The sequence below is a fragment of the Dreissena polymorpha genome, chromosome 7, assembly GCF_020536995.1.
Source record: "Dreissena polymorpha isolate Duluth1 chromosome 7, UMN_Dpol_1.0, whole genome shotgun sequence".
Classification (NCBI taxonomy): Eukaryota; Metazoa; Mollusca; class Bivalvia; order Myida; family Dreissenidae; genus Dreissena; species Dreissena polymorpha.
In genome coordinates this window covers 13,137,015-13,164,108 of record NC_068361.1, presented here as the reverse complement: position 1 = coordinate 13,164,108, position 27,094 = coordinate 13,137,015, and the positions used below count along the sequence as shown (strand labels likewise).

General features: G+C 36.3%; 3 protein-coding genes across 14 annotated transcripts in view; 1 reads left to right on the top strand and 2 right to left on the bottom strand.

Moving 5' to 3' along the window:
• LOC127837159 (uncharacterized) overlaps positions 1 to 27,094 on the top strand; it is a 915,490-nt gene that overhangs the window by 292,656 nt on the left and 595,740 nt on the right. The window lies entirely within an intron of this gene.
• Positions 1 to 27,094, bottom strand: part of LOC127837163 (uncharacterized) — a 768,625-nt gene that overhangs the window by 532,196 nt on the left and 209,335 nt on the right. For 2 of the 11 annotated variants that reach the window (XM_052364077.1, XM_052364075.1), the window contains exons 2-3: positions 12,127 to 12,344; positions 11,730 to 11,805 (exon numbers count right to left, since the gene is read on the bottom strand). The gene's annotated coding sequence lies outside the window, so the exon portion shown is untranslated. Of the gene's footprint in view, positions 1 to 8,889; positions 11,390 to 11,711; positions 11,806 to 12,126; positions 12,345 to 27,094 lie in introns of all 11 variants that reach the window. The other 9 variants (XM_052364083.1, XM_052364080.1, XM_052364082.1 and 6 more) reach the window with 7 other exon arrangements.
• LOC127837168 (uncharacterized protein CXorf38-like) overlaps positions 1 to 27,094 on the bottom strand; it is a 142,233-nt gene that overhangs the window by 98,144 nt on the left and 16,995 nt on the right. The window contains exon 5 of one of the 2 annotated variants that reach the window (XM_052364093.1): positions 25,934 to 26,237. In XM_052364093.1, the coding sequence (XP_052220053.1) occupies positions 25,947 to 26,237 (291 nt within the window). In that variant the 3' untranslated portion in view covers positions 25,934 to 25,946. Of the gene's footprint in view, positions 1 to 24,598; positions 26,238 to 27,094 lie in introns of those variants that run through there. The other variant, XM_052364092.1, reaches the window with a different exon arrangement.

Below are 27,094 nucleotides of genomic sequence, written 5' to 3'. Positions count from 1 at the left end.
TTTTTGCTGTTTATCCATGCATTTGTAATGGCCAATTTCAGTGTTGTAGCTGTTTGCAGCCGAAGGCTGTTAATGGTTCCACTTTGTAGATGAAATGGCAGGGCGAGCCCATTTATCCCAGAGTCCCTTCTTTCTTATTTTTGTAACAGTTCCTGATTTCGTCTATGCACGAATCGTCCTCGGCAGTACACTATAAATCAAAATAATACTGTTTGCATAAGTATTATAATATTCTTGTCCGGCAACAATTTAATGTTTGCATCTGGCATTTTAATGATTTGAGGTGTAAGAATGCTTATAGATGACTAGGTATGGTCGTCGGAATCCTACTGGAATAGTCCAGCAGGGTTTGTCCAGTTTTGTGGACAGAAGTTTTCATTTTTTGTATTTTTTGTTCATTCTTTATTAAGTTCCCATTTTCTTGTGCTAAGGCTGCCCTTGCAAGTGTGTTTGATAAGTCTTTAGTGTTGCGTTGGGTGCAGTATAGTTACCTCCTTCACTAAAGTTCAGGATGTATAATGTTCCATAGGTAAATACCTCCTCAATAGAGTAGGTAGAAATAATGATATACATAGTGTAAATTACTAATAATAATACGAATAGAGAAGATGAAAATAGTGATACAAATAGTAATAATCAGAATAGAGTAGATGAATAATACAAAAAAGTAGAATAAATAAAAGATAAATAAATAAGCAAATAAGTACATATACAAATATGCTCAGACCGGTGTTGGACATGATCGACTGTTGTCTTAGAGGGTTGATACGTGACCACTTATCTAGGGTTGCGGCGTGCCTGTAGTATTGAAACAATTAGGTTGTCCCGACTTTGGGGAGTCTGGGCACTGTCATATTTCCGCTAGGTCACTGCGTCTAGGCGTACATCGCATGCGAAGGCGCCCTTTTTGCTTACGAAAGGGGCATTGGGTCCGAGAGATAGTCAATATACTTCCTTGGGGTGCATGGGACGGCTTGGACGCAGTGGCTTTAGAGTACGTTGCATGGCGAAGGCGCCCTCCTTGCTTACGAAAGGGGCATTGGGGTCCGAGAAATAGTCAATCTACTTCCTTGCGTGCGACGGGACGTCTGTGGCGGACTGACTATGACATTCGGTAGGACGATTCCTTTGTGAGTAGGGGGTCGTCCCAAATAGAGAAAAGTGAGGGGAGTGTAGTGCCAGTGACATTCGGTGCCACGCCCCCCTGAAGGGAGGTACCCGGCTTGTGAAACGTTCATGTGACGGGACCATGCTGCCAGGGATGGAGCTCGCGACCAATCGGATGAATGATGATGCCTGCTGGGATCGCCGTTGCTGGACCACGTTCTCTTTCGAAGCAGACAGCGGACTGACCAGATGTACACGACTAGGAGATTCTTTTGTGCACGAGGTAGTAAAGTGTATTGCATTGTATTTGCCCCTAGGCCCAATTATTTACTGTTTACTCATTGATATATGATTATTGGCCATACATGTAAGAACCCACAAGAGCTAACCGCCAGAATCACTACAATGTGTCCAATTATGCGTGACAAACAAACAATTCGAAACATATATTGAATTCGTCAATGCTTGTTTATTTAAAAAAAATCTAATAGTGTCCGGTCTATACAAATCATTTGGATTCATCGACCCGAAAATAAAGACAGTACAGCTTTAATTGGTTTGTGTAATCAAAAAATATTCATCACTTGACATAAGTCATAAAAGTTGCGCATAGTGAACCATCGAATGCCCAATTATAGACGTACGGCCCAGCTATGATGTATGTTACTGACTAATTATTTATAAATAAGACTCACATCAATACGGAAGCAATCTATGATTCCGCGTTATGTTGGGTCAACCTCAATAGTAAAGCAATCTTTGATTCTGTGCCAAGTGGGGTCAACCTCAATAGTAAAGCAATCTTTGATTCTGTGCCAAGTGGGGTCAACCTTTATATTCAAGCAATGTTTGATTCTGTGTCAAGTCGGGTCAACCTTTATATTGAAGCAATGTTTGATTCTGTGTCAAGTGGGGTCAACCTTAATATTGAAGCAATCATTGATTCTGTGTCAAGTGGGGTCAACCTTAATATTGAAGCAATCATTGATACTGTGTCAAGTGGGTCAACCTTATTTTCAGCTGTTGTCTCAAAATTGTGTTGTACTATTACAATCAGCGTTGCGTGCTATTCTGCTGTTCCGCATCTGTCAAGCAGGCAGTTGATAAAAAGAAGAAGAAATAATTTTAAATTGCCATAAGTGTAAATTGTGTGATAGCCAAATAATATTATAACAGTCTTATTCAATTTAATTGTAATTTGGAGATAGACGTCCAATAAATTATCTACGGTGTATTTTTAACTAGTTCTAAATTAGCAATATAGAATTGAATCCGTTGAACATGTGGATATTATCAGATTTGTTTGTATGCTTTCCGGTGGTTTATTAAAAAATATCAGTGATTAAAACTGATAATTCATTATTTCAATCAGTGAAAAATAACAGCAACAATAATCGATAATTTTCATTGTTTTACCTGATTTTTCGGCAAAAATAAAAAAATAATCGTTTGTAGCATGAAATAAAAAGAAAGTTTGTTGGAGTCTATCTATGTGGACTATCGACTTTAATTCACTCGCGATCATAGAAAAATAAGTTTTCACTCGTGGACATATTTTTTGTTCTATGATCACTCGTGATTAAAATCGATATTCCACCAAATCCAACAAATATCATATTTATTGTTATATAATCCACTGAGCCGCGTTCTATTTAAACTGAGCTTAATACATGTGCGTAAAGTGTCGGTCCAGTCTGCAGAGATTATCAGGGACGGCACTTTCCGCTTTTATGGAATTTTCTTGAAAAGGAAATACCGTCTGAACAAAAATTCAGTGTTGTGCGGACTGAGCAGGCTAATCTGGAATAACACTTTACACTCAGGCACCCAGTTTTCCTAAAATAAGGCTCATATTACCAAGTAATTGCCTTAAAAATAATTTGTCTTGAAACAGTCTATAAAGAACATGGTTTTGTTGTGAATCAATCAAAATACATGCCAATCGTTCGACAATATGAAGTTTATAAAAAGATTATGTTGTCATAGGTCATATACCAAAGAGTATTGTTCGTATGTAATCTGCCTTATATGTAATTACTTCGCATGTAGTGAATGCGTCCACATATTTTTTGAGTGGTGGCAAATGTGTGTTCAATAAATCCACCCATGTTTATATTGTGGAATAGGTCATATTGTGTGAAATATGAATAGTCGAAATAAAGAAACATTTATGTTTCATTTCACTCCTGTATGGTGTATACATCCATTTTTATTGTAAGAAATTGTTTTGACACGACCATTTCGTTCAACCATTATGTCACGTGTTTGAGCATTTAGGCTGATGCTTCGTAATTAGTGAAATCGACCGGCGAAATGTTCGAGCTTATTTCTCAAAATATTGCAACAAAAGAATGTTGTTTTTATTCAAACTCAAGTAAAACTCAAAAACGCTGTTTTCATGGATGAATCGGAACAACGTTATATACTGTAAAACCATTAAATTTCGTGCGGTACGAATTTTCGTGGATTTCGTCGGTCAGCTGAACCACGAATTCAAGTACCAACGATTATTTATACATTTAAATCCGAAATCGGTCATTTCCGATTTTTGATTGAGAGATGCTCATTAATACAATATGTTTTTTTCTTGATAAGTATTTGGGTAATATTGCTTTTTAAATCAAGCACGGTATTTAAACTGTACATCAATGATTGTTTTTTTTACGTGACGTCGTCATATTAACAGTTTGCAGATTTATCACGTATGTCAATTAGTGCCAATTAAAGTTAAAAGAGACATAACGGTTTTCACACGTGTATTTTGGGGACCTTACTACTCAATTGTTACTACAAGGTGACTGATTGCGCTGAATATTGCAAATATTGTCAAAACAGCATTGATGGATATTAGCAAGCGGGGACCGACAAGTGCGCCGCTTTATCGCTCTTATGGACTATTATCGGCAACACTGTCATGCTTCAGTGCATATCAGCCTCAAGTCTTGCTGTCAACACAGAAAGCAGATTATGCTTTGTTATTACTCTGGTTGTGAAGATGATGATTATATAATCATCATCATCATCATCATCATCATCATCATCATCATCATCATCATCATCATCATCATCATCATCATCATCATCATCGTCATCATCATCATCATCATCATCATCCTCATTATCATCCTCCTCCTCCTCCTCCTCCTCATCATCATCATCATCATCATCATCATCATCATCATCGTCGTTGCCGTCGTCGTCGTCGTCGTCGTCATCATCATCATCATCATCATCATCATCATCATCATCATCATCATCATCATCATCATCATCATCATCATCATAATCATCATCATCTTCTTCTTATTCATCATCATCATCATCATCATCATCATCATCATCATCATCATCATCATCATCATCATCATCATCATCATCATCATTATCATCATCATCATCATCATCATCATCATCATCATCATCATCATCATCATCATCATTATCATCATCATCATCATCATCATCATCATCATCATCATCATCATCATCATCGTCATCGTCATCGTCTTCGTCGTCGTCGTCATCATCATCATCATCATCATTATCATCATCATCATCATCATCATCATTATCATCATCGTCATCGTCATCGTCGTCTACGTCGTCTTCGTCGTCGTCGTCGTAATCATCATCATCATCATCATCATCATCATTATCATCATCATCATCATTATCATCAATATTAAGATTATGTTGTTATTGTTGATGATGATGCTTGGAATATAAAGATCGCGTTAGGATCCCAAACAATATATATCAAATCCGCTTATTTACTTTTCAACTGATTCGCCAGTGTGAAAGATGTCTTGCGTGTTCATGTTAATGACACACGTTTGCCCTAAAACATTCATTGCAATACTATTTCTGGGTTGTTGACACTGATCAATATAATAACAATAAAAGCTTTTTTCATTTTTACTAGTTATTTATTCACTGATGTATGTATTTGTTAAATGCTTAATACACAATGTTGTTCTGGTGAATAATAAATACTCTAACTAGAATCAAGTCTCAACATACGATCACATACAAAATACAATGAAAACCCTTGTAAAGATATTTGTTCATATGATGTCATAAAAATTCCATTTACAAAGTATTTGTTATTCATTATGCCAATTAACGTCTGTTTATTTGCATCGATTTCAATACATAGAGTTTTGTCTTAAATAAACAATTATTTAATCTAACAATATCACTTAACAGTGAAATAAAAATCAATACGAGAGGCATTCTTGTCATTTTAACTATCAAATTTAAAATTCAAATAATAGGTTATAACATTGTTGTATCATTTCACATGTGATTTCATTTCTTAAGACTTGCGTTTAGACAAACATTAAACGTATGAATGTTATTAAGTATAGATCAAGTCGTTATTCAAGACATAATACGTTCATCTGATCCATCACATGTTATAAATTACATGTTTAGCACATTCAATACCATATTTCTGAAGAAAAACACCATGAATAACGACTTGAGCGTTCACTGTCGCTTACAGCTTAAACAATCATTTCATTTTCCGTCTGTACTCTAAGTATGTCCGTGTTTATGTGCGACACATATTATCATGTCGTAGCTCACGCTAACCTTGTGATTTATCAGTCTTTTCAAAAAATTTGAGATTTGAAAAAACTAAACTAAATTCTGAGAAGGTGGAGTTCAGAATAATACACGAACTTTATAAAACATGAATATAAAATGTGCATACATCCTTTTATTTCGAAACTTGGCTGAGAATTTTATAAGAACAAATGTTCTGATCAAGTTTCATGACGATTCTACGTGATATTTGACTTCTATAGCTTTTTCACGTAGTGACCTAAGTTTTTACCTGACAAGAACTCGGCAAATATATCATAAGGACAGATGTGATTAAAACTGTTACTAATAAAAGGTTCCACGATAGCCATAAAAGGGAAGCTGCCTAACCTCATGTCCACCATATTTTTCAACGGACGGTACCATTGCTGAAGCCCGCTGAGATATCATCAGAACACATATATGACCAAGTTTAAGAAAGAATGGGAAAAAATGGCTTTAAGAATATTAACAATCTTTTTTTAAATTGACCTGGTGACCAACTTTTAAACTTACGTAATCCAGTTTCAAACTCAGCCGAGATTTCATTGGGACAAATATTCTCACCCAGTTTCATAAAGATTGGATTTAGTTTTGACCAATAGAGTCTTAACGATGTTACACTTAGCAACATAAGGAAAACTGGCGGAAATGTTATTCAAAGCATCGGAAAACATATCCTATTCGGCCGAGAAATAACTACAACAAATGTTCATGACGATTTGACTACTCCTGTGGCATCTAGAGTATTAACAAGATTTTATGAAAACGTTATAAGGAAAAAACTGCCACGTTCCCTGGGGGCCATGTTTTTCGACCAACAGGATCCATTGCCACTCAAAGCAAAGACGTCACTAGAACAAATGTTCTGACAAAAGTTCTTGAAGATTCTACCTTAATGTAACTTTTTATGTGTTAACAAGCTTTTTTTCGAAAATGACAGTTAGCTACTTTTAACCCGACATGACTACCGTTAAGTTTTGATCTCGGCTTAGATATAATTTTGACAAATGCTCTGACCAATTTTCATGAAGAATGAAGTAACTTAATATGGCACTAATAGTATTAACAACGTATATGTTGACGAAGGATGACATACGATGGGCGACGCACGACGCGTTACGGACAAACCACGATCACACAAGATAACCATGATCATATTTTGTTCAGGTGAGCTAAATCTCATATGTTTGGCTATGATACTACAACTCTGCATTAACTTAGTCCCAGTTTTGAACCAGTAACTTGCAATAATAGACGTGTATCGTTAGCTTGTTCGACTCAACTGGAAGGTTAGTACTCTTATATTTCGATAAATAAATAAACAAAACACACATGCAACATTTACAAAAATAAAAAGGTAACCGTCCAGTATATCATTGTTTTGTAAAAACGAGATATTATGGACAAGCAATATTACAAAACATAGTTTTGATACATTCATTACTATGTAAGCATAACCAACATCAGGTAAATACATAGCCGGTTTCTATCATAACATATGCCCAAATTGCTGTACAATTAGTAAAAGCGTTTCTTTCCGAAATAAGAATACCTTATATTATACAGAATAAAAAGACTTAGCGTTACATAGTAACGGGTACTAGCATACGTATGGAAAACGTAAGATATACTATTGAAGACTAAAAATTAAACCGGAACAAACATTGCCCTATATGTTTAAGACGCATGTCATGATGCATTTGAACAGTGTTTATTAAATTACTGTAAAATCACACTTATACTATACAAGTATACTAAAACAAGGGCTGTTTGTAAAACATGCATGCCCCCCATATGGGCTCTAAGTTGTAGTGACAGCCATTTTGTAAATATGTTTTTTGTCACTGTGACCTTGACCTTTGACCTAGTGACCTGAAAATCAATAGGGGTCATCTGCGAGTCATGATCAATGTACCTATGAAGATTCATGATCCTAGCCATAAGCTTTCCCGAGTTATCATCAGGAAACCATTTTACTATTTCGGGTCACTGTGACCTTGACCTTTGACCTTGTGACCTGAAAATCAATAGGGGTCATCTGCCAGTCATGATCAATGTACCTATCAAGTTTCATGATCCTTGGCATAAGGGTTCTTGAATTATCATCCGGAAACCATTTTACTATTTCGGATCACCGTGACCTTGACCTTTGACCTAGTGACCTGAAAATCAATAGGGGTTATCTGCTATTTATGATCAATCTAACTATGAAGTTTCATGATCCTAGGCATAAGCGTTCTTGAATTATCATCCGGAAACCATTTTACTATTTCGGGTCACAGTGACCTTGACCTTTGACCTAGTGACCTCAAAATCAATAGGGGTCATCTGTGAGTCATGATCAATATACCTATGAAGTTTCATGATCTTAGGCCTAAGCGTTCTTGAGTTATCGTCTGACAACCACCTGGTGGACGGACAGACCGACAGACCGACATGAGCAAAGCAATATACCCCCTCTTCTTCGAAGGGGGGCATAAATATCTATATATTTAACAACTTTTATTGATTTTGTTTTAAATAATTAAAAAAAAATCAAAAAGAGCATATTTGCAGACGAACGATTTTATGTATGTTTAAGGGAAAAAATCTGGTGACATTTACATAGTACCAACAGCAAAAATAACATCATTAATATTTCAAAAAGACAACAATTAAATTTAATGTATACCAACTACATTATAATATCATTACGTAATATTCAAACATAGCGTGTACAACGAAGGCATTGTTGAAATAGCATATACACCTACGAGCGTTCAACATGTCCTTCCGTTACAGGTTTACAATACTTATCAACATAATAGTCTGTATACTGAGAAAGGAGCAATAATGTGCTGTTAAATGCAAGTTTGTAAAACAATATTTTGTCATAAGCTTTCTGGTTAAGTCAACAATAGTATTTAGAAAATGTTAGCAACGCACTCACATTCATACAATGTACGCTTTGTTTTGTTAAACACAATTTAATGATTTCATGATGATTCGTCTTAATTTCAATCAACAGTTCCACGTTCAATTAATTGATAGCGTGCATTGAACAATACATTAATTCAACGATAAATGTTCATTGACATTAAAATATATATATATATATATATATATATATATATATATATATATATATATATATATATATATATATATATATATATATATATATATATGCACGTGCTCTTGAAACATCAGTTAAACCTTCGGCAAATAAATTTAAATGGCTCTTTGGATAATGTAAAGAATCATTCGCCGAAACGATATTTGACATGCTAAAAATTTATATAAATCAAATAAGTTCGATTATATAATGAACTTAAACATATGATACGATTAAATCGCGAACTGCGTTGTTGCTTACAGAGCTTCTTAAGCAATCTTACAATAAGGCTATAGCGGTATGTTTATATGTTCGGTCAATAGAAGCAGTCATATGCCACGTTAGCATACCATACTGTACTTATCAAATCTTACATTGCAGCGTATTTACAACCCGTAAAACAACAATTATATTAGCACAAACAACAAATTAAAGACATAATATAATACATCTACGTTTTGTTATATTTGAAGAAAATCTATATTTATAAAGTAACGTTCGACCGTTATTTATGAATTAAAAAAAAAGAATGATTATGATCATTAAAATAATTGTACTTAACACAATGGATTTTTACCATGAAACCCGTTAAAAATGCATTTACTATAAGTACATTTTGAGATGTTTATATTGGTTTGAAATTTCAAGAACTAGTGTGAATTGCGTATCAATAATATAATCATAAGAACCATTTCTGCATTATTGAATTGATTCTTATAATGGCATAAATCTGAGCAAATAATATTTTACAGTATTCAGAACAGTTTCTTCGAACTTGAATCGATCATTATGTTTGCATTAATCGACTTACAATAGTAGGTTGAAATTAAATGTGAAATGAATATACTTGCATACAGTTTATAAAAATATGTATGTACAACAACACTATTTATGCATGAATGCATTTACATTCTATGTGCATGTTATTTAATATCAGTACAAGGTATTTGCAAGATCATTCGAAAGGAGGAAATAAAATGAAATAATATTATGTTATTTACATCAATTCACGAGGTACATGGTAATATCTGAATTATACATAATCAAAACCATAACCATGGCGATCACACGGAAAATGAAAACATTTTTTGCTTTAACCGCTGTAAAAAAAAACAACAACAAATTTACATGTACAAACAAATTATTTACAAATGCAGCTATACCACTATGCACGTGCATCATTTTGTATATTGCGTTGAGGGATCTCCTCAATGTAAAACATAGGAAAAGGAGTTGCATAAAGATAATACGAAAAATATCGACGTAAAAACGTAATTTGAATAAGGTAGTTACACTTTTGTTATTCTAAATGACTTACACAGTGAACCAATACCGCTATTTTCAGCTTTATATTTACAGATAGAAATTATTTTGGAAACCCAAAAAACATCCACAAACGATTTTTGAATGTTATCGTGTAGTAGATCATCTTCGAAAGTGTCTATCAACATTACGAATTAACAGTGTAAAATATCGTGCTTTACGTAAATAAAAACGGTACAAAATAAAGCGTTAATCAAATCCCGACAAAACTTAACTAAAAATTACCATGTTCAATGAACGCTTCATGATGAGAAAGTATTGGCACGGACTGCAGTCATCGGAAACAAAAAGAAACTATCAAGACATTGATAACCTGCTCCTTAAACGTTCACTAGTATGTACAGCAGAGCTGGTTTTCTTCTCCGTCGCGGGGATACCACGTTACAATACAGACTAGACCGAAACGGGCAGTGCAGTAAAATGTGCGTGATCCTTATTATTTGTGCGGTATGACATCTTCAATCAGGGTCCCTTGACACAGTGCAGTAAAATGCGCGGTGATCCTTATCCTTGGTGCGTTGGTACATCCTCAATCAGGGTCCCTTGACACAGAGCAGTCAAACGTGCGGTGATCCTTATGCTTGGTGCGGTATTACATCCTCAATCAGGGTCCCTTGACACAGTACAGTAAAACGTGCGGTGAGCCTTATTACTGGTGCGGTATTACATCCTCAATCCGGGTCCCTTGACACAGTGCAGTAAAACGTGTGGTGATCCTTATTCTTGTGCGCATCAGGGTCCCTTGACACAGTGCAGTAAAACGTGCGGTGATCCTTATTCTTGTGCGGTATTACATCCTCAATCAGGGTCCCTTGACACAGTGCAGTAAAACGTGCGATGTTCCTTATTCTTGGTGCGGTATTACATCCTCAATCAGGGTCCCTTGAAACAGTACAGTAAAACGTGTGGTGATCCTTATTCTTGTGTGGTATTACATCCTCAATCCGGGTCCCTTGACACAATGCAGTAAAACGTGTGGTGATCCTTATTCTTGTGCGGTATTACATCCTCAATCAGGGTCCCTTGACACAGTGCAGTAAAACGTGCGGTGATCCTTATTCTTGTGCGGTATTACATCCTCAATCAGGGTCCCTTGACACAGTGCAGTAAAACGTGCGGTGATCCTTATTCTTGTGCGGTATTACATCCTCAATCAGGATCCCTTGACACAGTGCAGTAAAACGTGCGGTGATCCTTATTCTTGTGCGGTATTTCATCCTCAATCAGGGTCCCTTGACATTTCTTATTAATTGTACTCCTGAGACCACGGCGGAGCACCTGCTCAAATTAAATAGAAAAAAACAATCAAAGAGGCGATATTTCGAATGTATACTACAAGGCTTTTTGGACAAAGTTATAAATTTATTATTCATTTTATACATTGAGCACGAGTAAACGAAAACTGTTAGTTTACCGAAACAAACAAAATTTGTTATATACTTTTACTTTATTGTTTGTCTTTATGACGGTTAAATATTGCATTTTACATTTGTATTTATATTATTAAATCGATACAAATCGGGTGTATTTATTAATTATTGCAGGATCTATTCTATAATGACATCAAAAACTGACGACGTTTCACAAGATTCAGACTAACATTATTGACTTCCCTTACAATCTAACTGCAGAGTTGTCGTTCCTGCTCTTGTGAATCTTAGAAACTGCGGGCTCAATGACGCACGTTCTTGCAGCTAAAATGAAAACGTGCAAAATTATACTAATGTTATTCAAATTTCAATCATAAATGACCTATTTTGAAACTGTTTCATAGATGTTCATAAATAATTTAAAAAAAAACTAATACTATTTCTGTGTAGATTATGCAATGTTAATGATATGTATGACCCTTAACTCGATTTTAATCAGTTTGCTGATTTTAATCACATCGTATTGATTAAAACTGAGAATATCGTTTGAATGGGTTATTCATTTGAATAAACTTGAAACTGGACAATGAAAACAATCACGTTAAGATATATATGAAAATGTTTCAATTTAAATTGCACACATACCTTTGAGCAATCGAGCGGCGCTGACTTGGAAACATCGCTATGATGACCATGATTTTTGTTATTGACTTTGCATCCCGCGACGTGGACCTTACTTTGCGAAGACAATGACGATCATGCTGAGCACTGCTTACGTTATTACCCGCGATAACGACCATGATTAGCACAGCTTACGTTATAACACGCGATGATGTTCATGGTGAGCGGTGCTTTTGTATAACCTGCGATGACAAAATGGTGTGCGCTACTGACGGTATATGCTGCGATGACAAAAATGGTGTTCGCTTCTGACTGTATAACCCGCGATGATGACCATGGTGTCCGCTGCAGACGGTATAACCCTCGACAACGATGACGACCGTTGTTTACGGTGCTAACGGTAAAACCCTTGATGACGAAAATTGTGTGCGCTTCTAACGGTAAATGCCGCAATGACTATCATTGTTTGGGCTACTGACGGATAACATCACGATGACGACAATTGTTTGAACTGCTGACGGTAAAACCCGCGATGATGACCAGGGTGTGCGCTGCTGACGGTATGACCCGCGATGATGACCAATATGTGCGCTGCTGACGGTAAAACCCGCGATGATGACCAGTGTGTGCGCTGCTGACGGAATAACGCACGATGATGACCAATGTGTGCGCTGCTGACGGTTTAACCCGCGATAATGACCTGGGTGTGCGCTGTTGACGGTATAACCCGCGATGATCACCATGGTGTGCGCTGCTGACGGTATAACCCATGATCACGACCAGGATGTGCGCTGCTGACGGTATAACCCACGATGACGACCAGGATGTGCGCTAGTTACGGTATAACCCGCGATGATGACCAATGTGTGCGTTTCTGACGGTTTAACCCGCGATGATGATCAGGGTGTACGTTATTGACGGTATAACCCGCGATGATGGCCAGGATTGCGCTGCTGACGGTATAACCCACGATGACGACCAGGATGTGCGCTAGTTACGGTATAACTCACGATGACGACCAGAGTGTGCCCGGCTGACGGTATAACCCGTGTTGACGACCATGGTGTGCGTTGCTGACGGTATAACCCACGATGACGACCATGGTGTGCGCTACTATCGGTATAACCCACGATGACGACCATGGTGTGCGTTGCTGACGGCATAATCCGAGATGATGACCATTTGTTTGGGGTGTTGACGGTAGTACCAGCGATAACTACTGTTTTGCGCTTCTGACTTGGTTACCCGCAATGTCGAGATTAGTTTGCGCTGCTCACTAAGGTAAATAGTTTGACGAACGTTGTTTGCGCTTCTGACCAGGCAATTCCGCGTTAAGTCAATGGTTTAAGCTACTAACTTGCTAACCCGCGAGATGACCATGGGTGGCACTGCTGACTTGGTAATCCACGTTATCGACCGTTGTTTGCGCTTTCGACGTGGTAACCCGATAAATGGCTAAAGCGTAGTTGCCAACGGTGGCGACCATTCTTTGGGCTGATTACTTGATTATACCAATGACAACCATTGGTTGACTTCTTTGCTCCTTAATTTGTTGCCCGGGATGATGACCACGGTATAAAGCACGATGCACAAACACGTCTTTTAAGTAAATGACACATTTTGATCAAGAATTTCTTGGTGTTGGTTAATGGCCTTTTATTTTGTGTTGTTTAATGGCCTTGGTTTTGTGTCATTTTAAAGTTTGACTATTTGGTTTCATGTACACTCGTTTGGATTTCATATATTATCATTAAAAATGTTGATTATTGCAATATAAGAATTACGTTTAATTAATTTTGTATAATAATACGGGTAAGTATATTTCCAACTTACAAATTGTCAAATGTGACTTAGCTCAAACGCATACATTTTCAAAAATAAAACTTTAAAAATTTTTTAAAATAAATGTACGATTAGCAAACCTTTTTGTAGCAAAAATACGAACATTAAATACAGACTTTATCAATAGAAAATACAATTTTACACAATATATTATACACCTTTGTATCCCTTTTAAAGTTGCTACAACAAACGATAAAATAACACGATGCGTTGAAAACGCACGAGTTTAAGAACTCACTCCACAGGCGTCTGTGTACAAAATGTTCAGACGAATTTTACAATAGTGAATCCATGGTTTTGAATCAACGGATTCTCCCTCCCATCGGAGTAAATGTTTGTCATAATCGTCATCGCAATCATCAGCAGTAGCAGAAAGTGTAAGAGCAGCAGCTTTACGAGCAGAACCTTTTTTGTTCACAATTTCAAAATGTTGGACATTAACTGATTTTAATTCACAAAAGTTTTGCTTGATTCTCGTATATTCATCGTCATTCTCTTCCACACGGAACAGCAGTTTACACTGTACACTATGTTTGATAGTAGACAGATTATTTACATATTGTTGCAGTGATGATGGGGACAATGTTTTATAAATTATAAACACATACTTAATACATTCTGGCAGTTTCATCTCCATATCATACTTGTTCAAACAAATCCTTAGCTGCTGCAAGTGGGTGAGAAGGGGCAGTGTCTGTGAAAGCAGGTCGGTGTGTTCTATTTTAGTCATGTTCAGACTGGTTATATGCATTGACGGTAATGTTTCATACAATCCAGGACAATCCTTAAATACTTCCAACTTAACACTTGACAAATCTGCACCTCGCATTAGCGGTTCGGGGTCTTTTCCAATCGCCTCTTGCCTCTGTAAAACGACGTATTCATCTAAGAAGACGCGCACTGCATGATTAAGCGTTGAAAGTTTTAACATCAAACTGTACAGCCAATCTGATGAGCATGATCCTTCTTGTAAAATAATGAATTGAAGAGTCGGTGGTAATGTGTGATTAAAATCAGTCAAGTAACTCCCTTGTAATCGAATTTCTGTAAACGCGGGTAACGTGTTTTGTGTCATAAATGTCAGTGAAACATCGTCAAAAGCCTGAAGCTGCACAGTTCTTATACTCGTGCCTCGCAACATTTCAAACCGCTCTTTATGGAATTTTAAGACGCATAGTTTAATGTTCGACATGTCACATGACACCATTTGTGTATGTAAATCAGACACATTCGTATTCGAACTATCATTAACATCAGCTTTAACATTTGTTGAACATTCCGATTGCATTACACAATCGTTTAAACTAGTTGCACAGGTTTCATTACTCGATATCACGAAGCAGTCCCCCACGACTAATTGCACATGGTGTTTTATTGGAGCCAGTTTGATTAAGACACTGTACAACAATTCCAATGAGCACTTCCCATCTTCCAAATACATCAACTCTAGGGATTCTGGTAAATCATATTCAAAGCGTGTCAAATAAGTTCCAACTAAATTAATCTTTTTTAACATGCTCATCTTTCTTCGCATAATTGTTTCCAATGTACAACTGTCAGTAGCGGTAACGATCAGACTCCCTATACTTGTATCACGTAATAGTTCAAACAGTTCCGTACTGCCATTTTTCACAGATATCTCAATATTCGTCAGGTCATATGACAGTATTTCAGATCGGAAGTCCGCATCATATGTATGAGATTTCTTTCCACGGGCCTCTTCACTTGACTGCAATACAACATTCCACAGCTCACACTTGACAGGATGATCTAATGAAGAAAGCGTGATCAACAAGCTGCACAGCCATTCAGATGAACATTCGCCTTCCTGGAGACTAATACATTGCAATGACGCAGGCAGTCTCAGATCACATCTCCCCGTATAGGTTCCCCACAAATCAAGCTTAGTTAGCTTATTCAGCGTGTGAAGAATCTCGGATGTTAATGAGGCACAATTAGCCGTCCTCAGGTTAAGGATCCCAATACTACTATCACGTAATAGTTCAAACAGTTCCTTACTGCCATTTTTCACTAATATCTCAATGTTGGACAGGTCATGTGACAGTATTTCAGATCGCAAGTCCGATATATGTGTATGCGCTTCGTCTCCACGGATGTCTTCACTTAACTGCAATACAAAGTCCAACAGCTGACACTCGACAGGATGATCTAATGAAGAAAGCGTGATCAACAAGCTGCACAGCCACTCACATGAACACTCGCCTTCCTGGAGACTAATACATTGCAATGGCGCAGGCAGTCTCAGATCACACCGACCAGTATAGGTTCCCCGCAAATAAAGCTTAGTTAGCTTATTCAGCGTGTGAAGAATCTCGGATGCTAATGAGGCACAATCAGCCGTCTTTAGGTTTAGGATCCCAATACTTTTATCACGTAATAGTTCAAACAGTTCCTTACTGCCATGTTTCACTAATATCTCAATGTTGGACAGGTCATGTGACAGTATTTGAGATCGCAAGTCCGATATATGTGTATGCGCTTCGTCTCCACGGATGTCTTCACTTAACTGCAATACAACATCCCACAGCTCACACTCGACAGGATGATGTAATGAAGAGAGCGTGATCAACAAGCTGCACAGCCACTCACATGAACACTCGCCTTCCTGGAGACTAATATATTGCAATATCGCAGGCAGTCTCAGATCACACCGACCAGTATAGGTTCCTCGCAAATAAAGCTTAGTTAGCTTATTCAGCGTGTGAAGAATCTCGGATGTTAATGAGGCACAATCCGCCGTCCCAAGGTCTAGGATCCCAATACTAGTATCACGTAATAGTTCAAACAGTTCCTTACTGCCATTTTCCACTAATATGTCAATATTGGACATGTCATGTGACAGTATTTGAGATCGCAAGTCCGATATATGTGTATGCGCCTCGTTTCCACGGATGTCTTCACTTAACTGCAATACAAAGTCCAACAGCTCACACTTGACAGGATGATCTAATGAAGAGAGCGTGATCAACAAGCTGCACAGCCACTCAGATGAACACTCGCATTCCTGGAGACTTATACATTGCAATGACGCAGGCAGTCTCAGATCACATCTACCCGTATAGGTTCCCCACAAATAAAGCTTAGTTAGCTTATTCAGCGTGTGAAGAATCTCGGATGCTAATGAGGCACAATTAGCCGTCCTCAGGTCAAGGATCCCAATACTAGTATCGCGTAATAGTTCAAACAGTTCCTTACTGCCATTTTCCACTAATATCTCAATGTTGGACATGTCATGTGACAGTATTTCAGATCGCAAGTCCGATATATGTGTATGCGCTTCGTCTCCACGGATGTCTTCACTTAACTGCAATACAAAGTCCAACAGCTGACACTCGACAGGATGATCTAATGAAGAGAGCGTGATCAACAAGCTGCACAGCCACTCACATGAACACTCGCCTTCCTGGAGACTAATACATTGCAATGGCGCAGGCAGTCTCAGATCACACCGACCAGTATAGGTTCCCCGCAAATAAAGCTTAGTTAGCTTATTCAGCGTGTGAAGAATCTCGGATGCTAATGAGGCACAATCAGCCGTCTTTAGGTTTAGGATCCCAATACTTTTATCACGTAATAGTTCAAACAGTTCCTTACTGCCATGTTTCACTAATATCTCAATGTTGGACAGGTCATGTGACAGTATTTGAGATCGCAAGTCCGATATATGTGTATGCGCTTCGTCTCCACGGATGTCTTCACTTAACTGCAATACAAAGTCCAACAGCTGACACTCGACAGGATGATGTAATGAAGAGAGCGTGATCAACAAGCTGCACAGCCACTCAGATGAACATTCGCTTTCCCAGAGACAAATACATTGCAATGACGCAGGCAGTCTCAGATCACATCTACCCGTATAGGTTCCCCGCAAATAAAGCTTAGTTAGCTTATTCAGCGTGTGAAGAATATCGTATGCTAACGAGGCACAATCAGCCGTCCTCAGGTCTAGGATCCCAAAACTTGTATCACGTAATAGTTCAAACAGTTCCTTACTGCCATTTTCCACTAATATCTTAACATTGGACATGTCATGTGACAGTATTTGAGATCGCAAGTCCGATATATGTGTATGCGCCTCGTTTCCACGGATGTCTTCACTTAACTGCAATACAAAGTCCAACAGCTCACACTTGACAGGATGATCTAATGAAGAGAGCGTGATCAACAAGCTGCACAGCCACTCAGATGAACACTCGCATTCCTGGAGACTTATACATTGCAATGACGCAGGCAGTCTCAGATCACATCTACCCGTATAGGTTCCCCACAAATAAAGCTTAGTTAGCTTATTCAGCGTGTGAAGAATCTCGGATGCTAATGAGGCACAATTAGCCGTCCTCAGAGTAAGGATCCCAATACTAGTATCACGTAATAGTTCAAACAGTTCCTTACTGCCATTTTCCACTAATATCTCAATGTTGGACATGTCATGTGACAGTATTTGAGATCGCAAGTCCGATATATGTGTATGCGCCTCGTTTCCACGGATGTCTTCACTTAACTGCAAAACAACATCCCACAGCTCACACTTGACAGGATGATCTAATGAAGAGAGCGTGATCAACAAGCTGCACAGCCACTCAGATGAACACTCGCATTCCTGGAGACTTATACATTGCAATGACGCAGGCAGTCTCAGATCACATCTACCCGTATAGGTTCCCCACAAATAAAGCTTAGTTAGCTTATTCAGCGTGTGAAGAATCTCGGATGCTAATGAGGCACAATTAGCCGTCCTCAGAGTAAGGATCCCAATACTAGTATCACGTAATAGTTCAAACAGTTCCTTACTGCCATTTTCCACTAATATCTCAATGTTGGACATGTCATGTGACAGTATTTGAGATCGCAAGTCCGATATATGTGTATGCGCCTCGTTTCCACGGATGTCTTCACTTAACTGCAATACAACATCCCACAGCTCACACTCGACAGGATGATCTAATGAAGAGAGCGTGATCAACAAGCTGCACAGCCATTCATATGAACATTCGCATTTCGACAATACAATGTTTTGTATTGTTTCAGGAAGAGCTATGTCTTGCAAAAAGCTTGTGTCTTCTATTCTCAAATATGTTAACTGAGACAGGGACGGCAGAACATAGGAACATGATGATACGTCAAATTGTCCGATACAGTTCAGCTCCCGTATGCTCGTATGATGTAATTCTTTACTTATTTCCGGTGTCATTGGTATCATAACACGTGCAAGACAATGTTTGGATTTGTGTATGACTGTCAATATTTCGCTTATTTGTAGACAATTACTTTCTACAATAAGTGACCGCACATCTGCACAGTTGTACAATAAAAGCTGTTCTAACGCATTTGAATCGGACTCAGTAAGATTCTGATTAAATATGAAGTCTCTACAATTCAAACAAATGTCCTTTTCACCGCTGGCAGTTGCTTCTATGCATCCAGCAATGATCATGCGCTGGAACAAGACTGATAGTGCGTAGCAACGTGCGTTGTAATCCAGGTTATCATTATTTGATTTTAAAACGTTCCTTCTTGTGCCATTGTCGTCCTGAAATGCTAATAAGTTTTCCTGATTATAAAATCCCTTAATGCACATGCTCAGTCCGTGGCTTATGGCTTTGAGGAACTCGTCGTCAACCAGACAATTAATAAGAGTATTAGCTTTTTTACAGTCGAGTCCACATAGATAAATTATGGTCTGGCTCATCTCTAAAACATTATATTTAGATCCGGTTCGGAACTGTTTTATAAGGTCCTGCTTGGAATTTGCGATATGATAGGCAGTCATAAATTCCTGTAAAGTCTCGTGTAAAAATGAAAACTGTGCATTCTGACCTGCTATATTAGAGCTGTATCTTTTCGTTAAAACACCAGCATGAAGACAAAATTTCAACTGCTTCTCTGACATGTGATTCAATACTTCCCGTTCGGTGAACACTGGGGATTTACTCGATGAAAACGTACAATTAAATGCAACATTCGCAAGTGCATCAAAAATATTGATCTGCCGCTGAATAAAACTTGTATTTGTTAAACATTGAAACGAATTTTCTTCTTGAAAATATCCCTTTTCCGCTAGTGCATTTTTAAAAAGTGTGTCTAGTAAAATACAATTTATTTCACACAAGGAGCCACTCAATTCCATCTTGTTCATCCAACAATTGACTAACAGAGTTTGCAGCCAGGGTGACTTCAACAAACTCCCAAATTGACGTTCGTTCACGTACTTCATGAATTCAGGGGTTGTCTTCACATTACCAGTTTGAAGACTGTTTATAATTTTATTTGCTAGTTCTTCTGTATCAATTATTCCTTCAACTTCTATTAATGTTTTTATTTCAGAATCTTTGATTCGCTCATCCGCCATTTTCCATGGCCGTGATGTAATAATGGACACACACTTTGAATGGCATTGTGCAAGAAACGGTATAACAAATTGATTTAAACGATCAACCCATTCATTAAGCCCATCCATAGAAACGATGTATGTCTCTCGTTCTAGGATATGTGGTAAAAGCTTAACGGTCTCTTCACGTTTTACTTCACCAGGGTATATCATGTCGATAATTTGTGTTTTAATCATCTCTATAACCTCCCGCTGCTCCTTTGCATCTCGTAGTGATATTTGAAAGAGAAACCGGAACTCCTTCAATGTATCGACATCACTAAATGTAGGCCTGTGATCAGGATTGTGCTCAGACACTGCATCACACCAGTCAAGAGCCAGTTTAGTGAGGAATGTAGTTTTCCCCATCCCCGGCTCTCCTTGAACAAATACACGACTACTGAGCATTTCATCTTTATAAAATAAGGCTTTGTATTGGTGAACCGAGTTTCTCGTTTTCTTTCGAGATCCATCTTTCTCTATTGTAACGTGGCTCAATTTCGGTTGCACAAAAACATCCCAGATGGGTTTGTCACGACCCTCCCTCAGTGGTGAAACAGACACAGTTTTCTTTGTCGTCGTATAGAACTTTATTAACCGTTCACGAAAATCTAAAATTATAAATAAACCTTATTTCCACTAATGACGCCATCCAGTTTAAAATTGTTAACACTAATAATAATAATAATAATAATAATAATAATAATAATAATAATAATAATAATCATAATAATAAAACTAACAATTATAATTATAAATAAAAATTTTTAAAAATAATTATAAAAAAATAAAAAACAACAATAATAATAATAGTAATAATAATAATAATAATAATAATACAAATAATAATAATAATAATAATAACAATAATAATAACAATAATACAATTAATAAAATTAATTAAATTAATTAAATTTACTACTACTACATTACTAATACTAGTAGAAGTAGTTGTAGAAGTCGTAGTAGCAGTAGTAGAAGTAGTAGTAGTAATAGAAGTAGTAGTAGTAGTAGTAGTAGTAGTAGTAGTAGTAGTAGTAGTAGTAGTAGTAGTAGTTGTAGTAATAGTAGTAGTAGTAGTAGTAGTAGTAGTAGTAGTAGTAGTAGTAGTAGTAGTAGTAGTAGTAGTAGTTGTTGTACTAGTAGTTGTAGTAGTAGTAGTAGTAGTAGTAGTAGTAGTAGTAGTAGTAGTAGTAGTAGTAGTAGTAGTAGTTGTAGTAGTAGTAGTAGTAGTAGTAGTAGTAGTAGTAGTATGATGATGATAATAATGATGTAGAAGAAGAAGACAATTTAGAAGAAAATTTTAAAGAAGAAAAATCATCAAAGTTCTTAAAAACATATTCATCTACGTTTGTGACATGTCCACACAATTAAATGTTGTGATAAACGCTGCAGATGAAAACTTATTTGTTTCAGTCTTAACAGTAAAAGGCGTCGGCAAAGCAACCGTCCCTATATTTAAGCAAGTTACCGTGATATATCAATTCCGCCTTTCAAAATCTGCATTTTTATTATAGTGGTTTTAAATCAGTCGCCATTGTGCATGAGCATCGTAATATTTACCCTTTATCCATGGATATCAGAGACCAATCGGCATTCAACATCAACATAATGAGGTCTTGAAATTTAACGATGATTATAATGGTTTTAGAGATGGTTATACTATCTTTTACAGCTAAATTTAAGTCTCACATATGTGAGGTCTTTTTCAAGAATTATCCTTAAATATGTTTCCTACTTAGTTAACTCAATCAGCTTATAAGTCGCTTGTAACTAATATTCAGTTGCTGAATGAAGTTACGAAAGATTTGCCAATACTTATATAGTCACAAGTTACAAGTCAATTAATACATTAGTGATTATATGAGCCTTATTCTGCGATAACTGGACTAAATGCATATTGCGTAAAGTATCATCCCAGATTAGCCTGTGGAGTCCACACAGGCTAATCAGGGACGACACTTTCCGCTTTTATGACATTTTTCGTTTCAATGAAGTCTCTTCATTCCGGAAATCAAGTTTAGGCGGAAAGTGTCGTCCCTGATTAGCCTGTGCGGACTGCACAGGCTAATCTGGGATGACACTTTACGCACATGCATTAAAACTGTACGTAGTATATTTGCGTAAACTGTCTTCCCAGATAAGCCTGTGCAGTATGCAGGACTGAAACTCTCTGCCGGTGGATTTTCATTTAGAAACGGCTTTCAAAAAATTCCAGGTTAGCCTGTGCGGAGTGCAAAGGCTAATTTGGGACATTACTTTATGCATTAAGCCCAGTTTTCTCAGAACGCGGCTCATATACTAACTAAAGTATACTTATACTATAACATTAACACATTAACTCCGTTATCACGATCCCCAAAACGTTTCCCTATAACGGTCGAGAATAATAAATCATCATAAACCTATACACTGCAACGTCCAGAAAGGCAGACCTTTGTATAAACACATTGTTGAGGCTGAAGATAAAGCTTATGTTTTAAAATATTATGTATAAAATAAAGGTGTTTACGGTGTATTGTGTTATCTGTGTTTAGCCATTGCTCGTTCAGTTATGCTACCATTGAAATAAACTATTTGTCAAAATAAGTTTTTTATTTTGAAAACTGTTCGTTTATTTTAATGCTTATAAATTCTGTATTTTATGTCATTATTTGTTCGTGGAAATAATCGTGTTTTACATTTTAATTGAAATAAACCGTATGTAGGGCGATCTACAAGCTTTTTCAGGACTGATGGGCACTAGCTCATGGTAGAATATACGAATACAAATGAAACGAAAATCGAATAGTGTTTACAACGTTATAACTTAACTTAAATTTCAATAACATAAAATATTTAGAATTTAGAACGCACAAATACAAGAGCACATTTACCTGTTGAATCTTGGAAATCCCTTGTTAAAAGGAATTTATCATATGAATTTGTTAAAAACAAATTGACAAATTCAAACAATATGTATTAACATTTAAGTATCAATTACATTAAGTGTATACAATGGGTTAGTTCACGTGTGCTTAGAAGTCAGAACATACCATTTCTACATTTAATTCGTTCCATTCTTCAATATGTAAATGGGCCTGCAAACAGGCAATACGCTGGTGCGTCGGAAGCTGCCAATTAATTGGGCCACGGATTTTATACATATATGTTGACACATATGCTTTATCTCGTTTTTATCGACTTTATTTAACAATAGCATGCACCTCTTGATTATTGATCGCATGGCGATTCTCAGTTAAATCAATTTTATAAGACTGCGGTTACTGCGGAAAATAAATAAATAACCTCTTTATGGAAATAATTTAAAGTAATATATTCTTAAGACGTTTAAAATTATGAAAAACTATTATGTTATATGTACCATTAATATTATAATAATGACCACATCAACGCGACAAAAACATCATTTATTAAATTGTGTTAACTTACAAAAATGAATTTTTATTTTACTTTTCAACGTAAATCCATTATTGTCCGTAAACCTTAATCTATACAGAACATGAACACGTTTAATAAAAACAAAATTATAGATATTAAATTATTTTAGAAACAACTCAGTGAAGAAGTCAGCAAAGTATAAAAAAGATAGTAAATATATAATATGCAAAACTCTATAAATCCAATAGTCTATAACCAACACACTCTTTACAGTTCATTAAAATTATTGTGTATATACCGTAAGATAATTTACCATAAAAATGTTACTTCTTGAAACGATGAGTTTTGTTTCATGATCCAAATGCTAAATTTACAAAAAAAAATCACACTCGACTGTTCATGAAAATTAGGTAAACTTTACGTTTCCGATTGTGTTTTACGATCGAATTAAGAACAAATAAGAACGAACTATCAGACTAAAATATCACACAAAAGGGTTTTATCGGCACCGAAAATTAGGGTCAGTCCGGCTAGTGGAAACCAACAACTGTGTATTTAACGTCTTGCGTTGTTGGTAGAAAACAGTTAAAGCACCTAGCAATATTACAAAGCAATATTGAAGCATGTAGTTCAAACTCCGCTAAATTGTATATATAAAACAACAGTATTCACGCATTCGACCAGATATATCGTATGCACCAGTTGCTAGTTTCTATTATACGGATTATGTTAGCCCTATTAAACGTTGATAGACTTGCACTTATATTGATAATTTGATTATGGTAATGATTGATCACATAAAAATTACAATTTACTGGGCCCTTAAAATTGGCACTATATGGGTCACCTTGTTTAAACACGTTGCGTGTTGATAACGTATACATTATATAAATATTACATGGCTGACAGGGTGACAGTAAATTTTGTCAACTTGAGGATATACTGTCAACCAAGGCGAAGCCGAGGTTGGCAGTATTTTTCCGAAAGTTGACAATCTTACTGTCACCCTGTCAGACATGTAATATTTATTTTATTATACCGAACAAACTTTTCAAACAATTTATAAGAACCATGAACAATTTTAATATTCAATAATTGTTTTTAAATACAGCAATATACACCATTTATATTTTAATAACAAAAATAAAAGTACACTGGTGAACACAGTCAATTTCTTATCACTTGATTACGCAATTTATGACGTTGTAAACAGACGACAAAATGGCAAGCAATCTTGCAAGCAAACGTTTTTCAACGATAAGTGAGGAGGATTTGAAGGTTAAAAGAGTCAATTTCTTATCACTTGTTCGGTATAATAAAATAAATATTACATGTCTGACAGAGGTCACCCTGTCAGACATGTAATATTCATTTTATTATACGGAATAACTTTACAAACATGAACAATTTATAAGAACCATGAACATTTTTAATATTCAATAATTGTATTTAAATAAAGCAATGAATAACCATTTATATTTTGATAACAAAAATAAAAGTGCACTGGTGAACACAGTCAATTTCTTATCACTTGATTACGCAATTTATGACGTTGTAAACAGACGACAAAATGACAAGCAATATTGCAAGCAAACGTTTTTCAACGATAAGCGAGGAGGATTTGAAGGTTAACACAGTCAAGTTCTAATCACTTGTTCGGTATAATAAAATAAATATTACATGTCTGACATATATCTGCTGTTTGAACATACACAAGCAAGCTTGCATGTATGTCAATAGGTCTTTTACAACCATTTAACGGCCTCTTCATGCGTTTTGTTATGAAGATGATCTAAACATTCAAATTTATGTTATTGGTACTTATTTTAGTATTGTCCATTGTGATTCAAAATGTTACAATTCTATTGGACTGAATTGTGCCCACCCATTGATTAGTAAACTGGTATTAAATTAAGGTGTTTTATTTTAGTATTATCTAATTAAAAAGGTATTGCTTTGGTATTTATCTCTAAAAACACTTAAATAAATATCACTTTGCACATTTTGATGAGTTCGATAAAATTCATTTTATCCCCCATGCCTTGCATTAACCGTAATAAGGCGGTGACCCAAGTTAAATTCATGTATGTGTGTGTTTGTTGTGTATGTGTATGTCTTTTCTTTGCTCCTGGCAATAAACGAAGAATCACATGCTTAAGTAAGGTTATCTCCGGCTGGTGCTGCTGCTGCTGAAGATGCACTTTGTTTGTAATATGAAACCTGAAATCGATTGTTAGACAAAGATACGGTCAGACATACCTTCACAACATTGCTCGTAATTACATTCGTAAGGCTTTCGATAATATCCATCCAGAACACCTTTACAATTTTCGGTGTGTTGATCCAATTCCTGTTTACATGTGTCGACGTGTTGTTTTAAATCCTTCTTACAACGTTTAAGGTACACCCGAATCTCATCAAGCGTTTTATGTGAACTATGTTCAACTTGTTTTAAAGTGTCTTGTGCAGCCTTTAATAGTTGAATCATTTCCGCTGTGGTTATTTTAAATACGTCATTTGCAAGCTGCAAACAGAAGGCGAATAGTTGACATTCGTTTTTAACAATGTATTAAAGGGGCCTTTTCACAGATTTTTGCATGTTTTGAAGTTTGTCATTAAATTTATTATATTGATAAATGTAAACATTGGATCTAAAAAGCGCCAGTAAAAATTCAAGAGTAAAATTTAAAAAAAAGGAAAAAAGTAGCTTCCAGCATGGCTCGAACCAGTGACCCCGGGAGTCCTGGAGTAACAACCAATTAGACCGCTCGACCATCCTGCCAATTATGTACGAGAAGCGTATTTTATACTTTATATACGCAATCTTCGTAGTTCACAAAATTAAACGACAACAACAGAACTCTCCAAATTATTCAATCGTTTCGCGTTACAAAGCTTTATAACTTTCAGGTTTTAAAATCGTCAAAAGATGCATATAATGGCTATACTAGACCATGGTAAATGTTCAGTATTACTGTTTCTTCACAAATATCATAACTAAAACGAATATTTGCGAATCTGAAACATCTTTTTTCAATTTTGTCAATTTACCAAAACGTGAAAAGATCCCTTTAAGACTTCCTTTTAACATCTGACTATTGGTAAATGTAGAAACAGGTTTAAAGGGATCTTTTCACGCTTAGGTAAATTGACAAAATTGAAAAAAGTTGTTTCAGATTCGTAATGTTTCGTTTTAGTTATGATATTTGTGAGGAAACAGTAATACTGAACATTAACCATGCTCTAATATAGCCATTATATGCATCTTTTGACGATTTTAAAACCTAAAAATTATAAAACGTTGCAACGCGAAACGATTGAATAATTTGGAGAGTTCTGTTTTTGTCGTTAAATTTTGTGAAACTACGAAGATTGCTTATA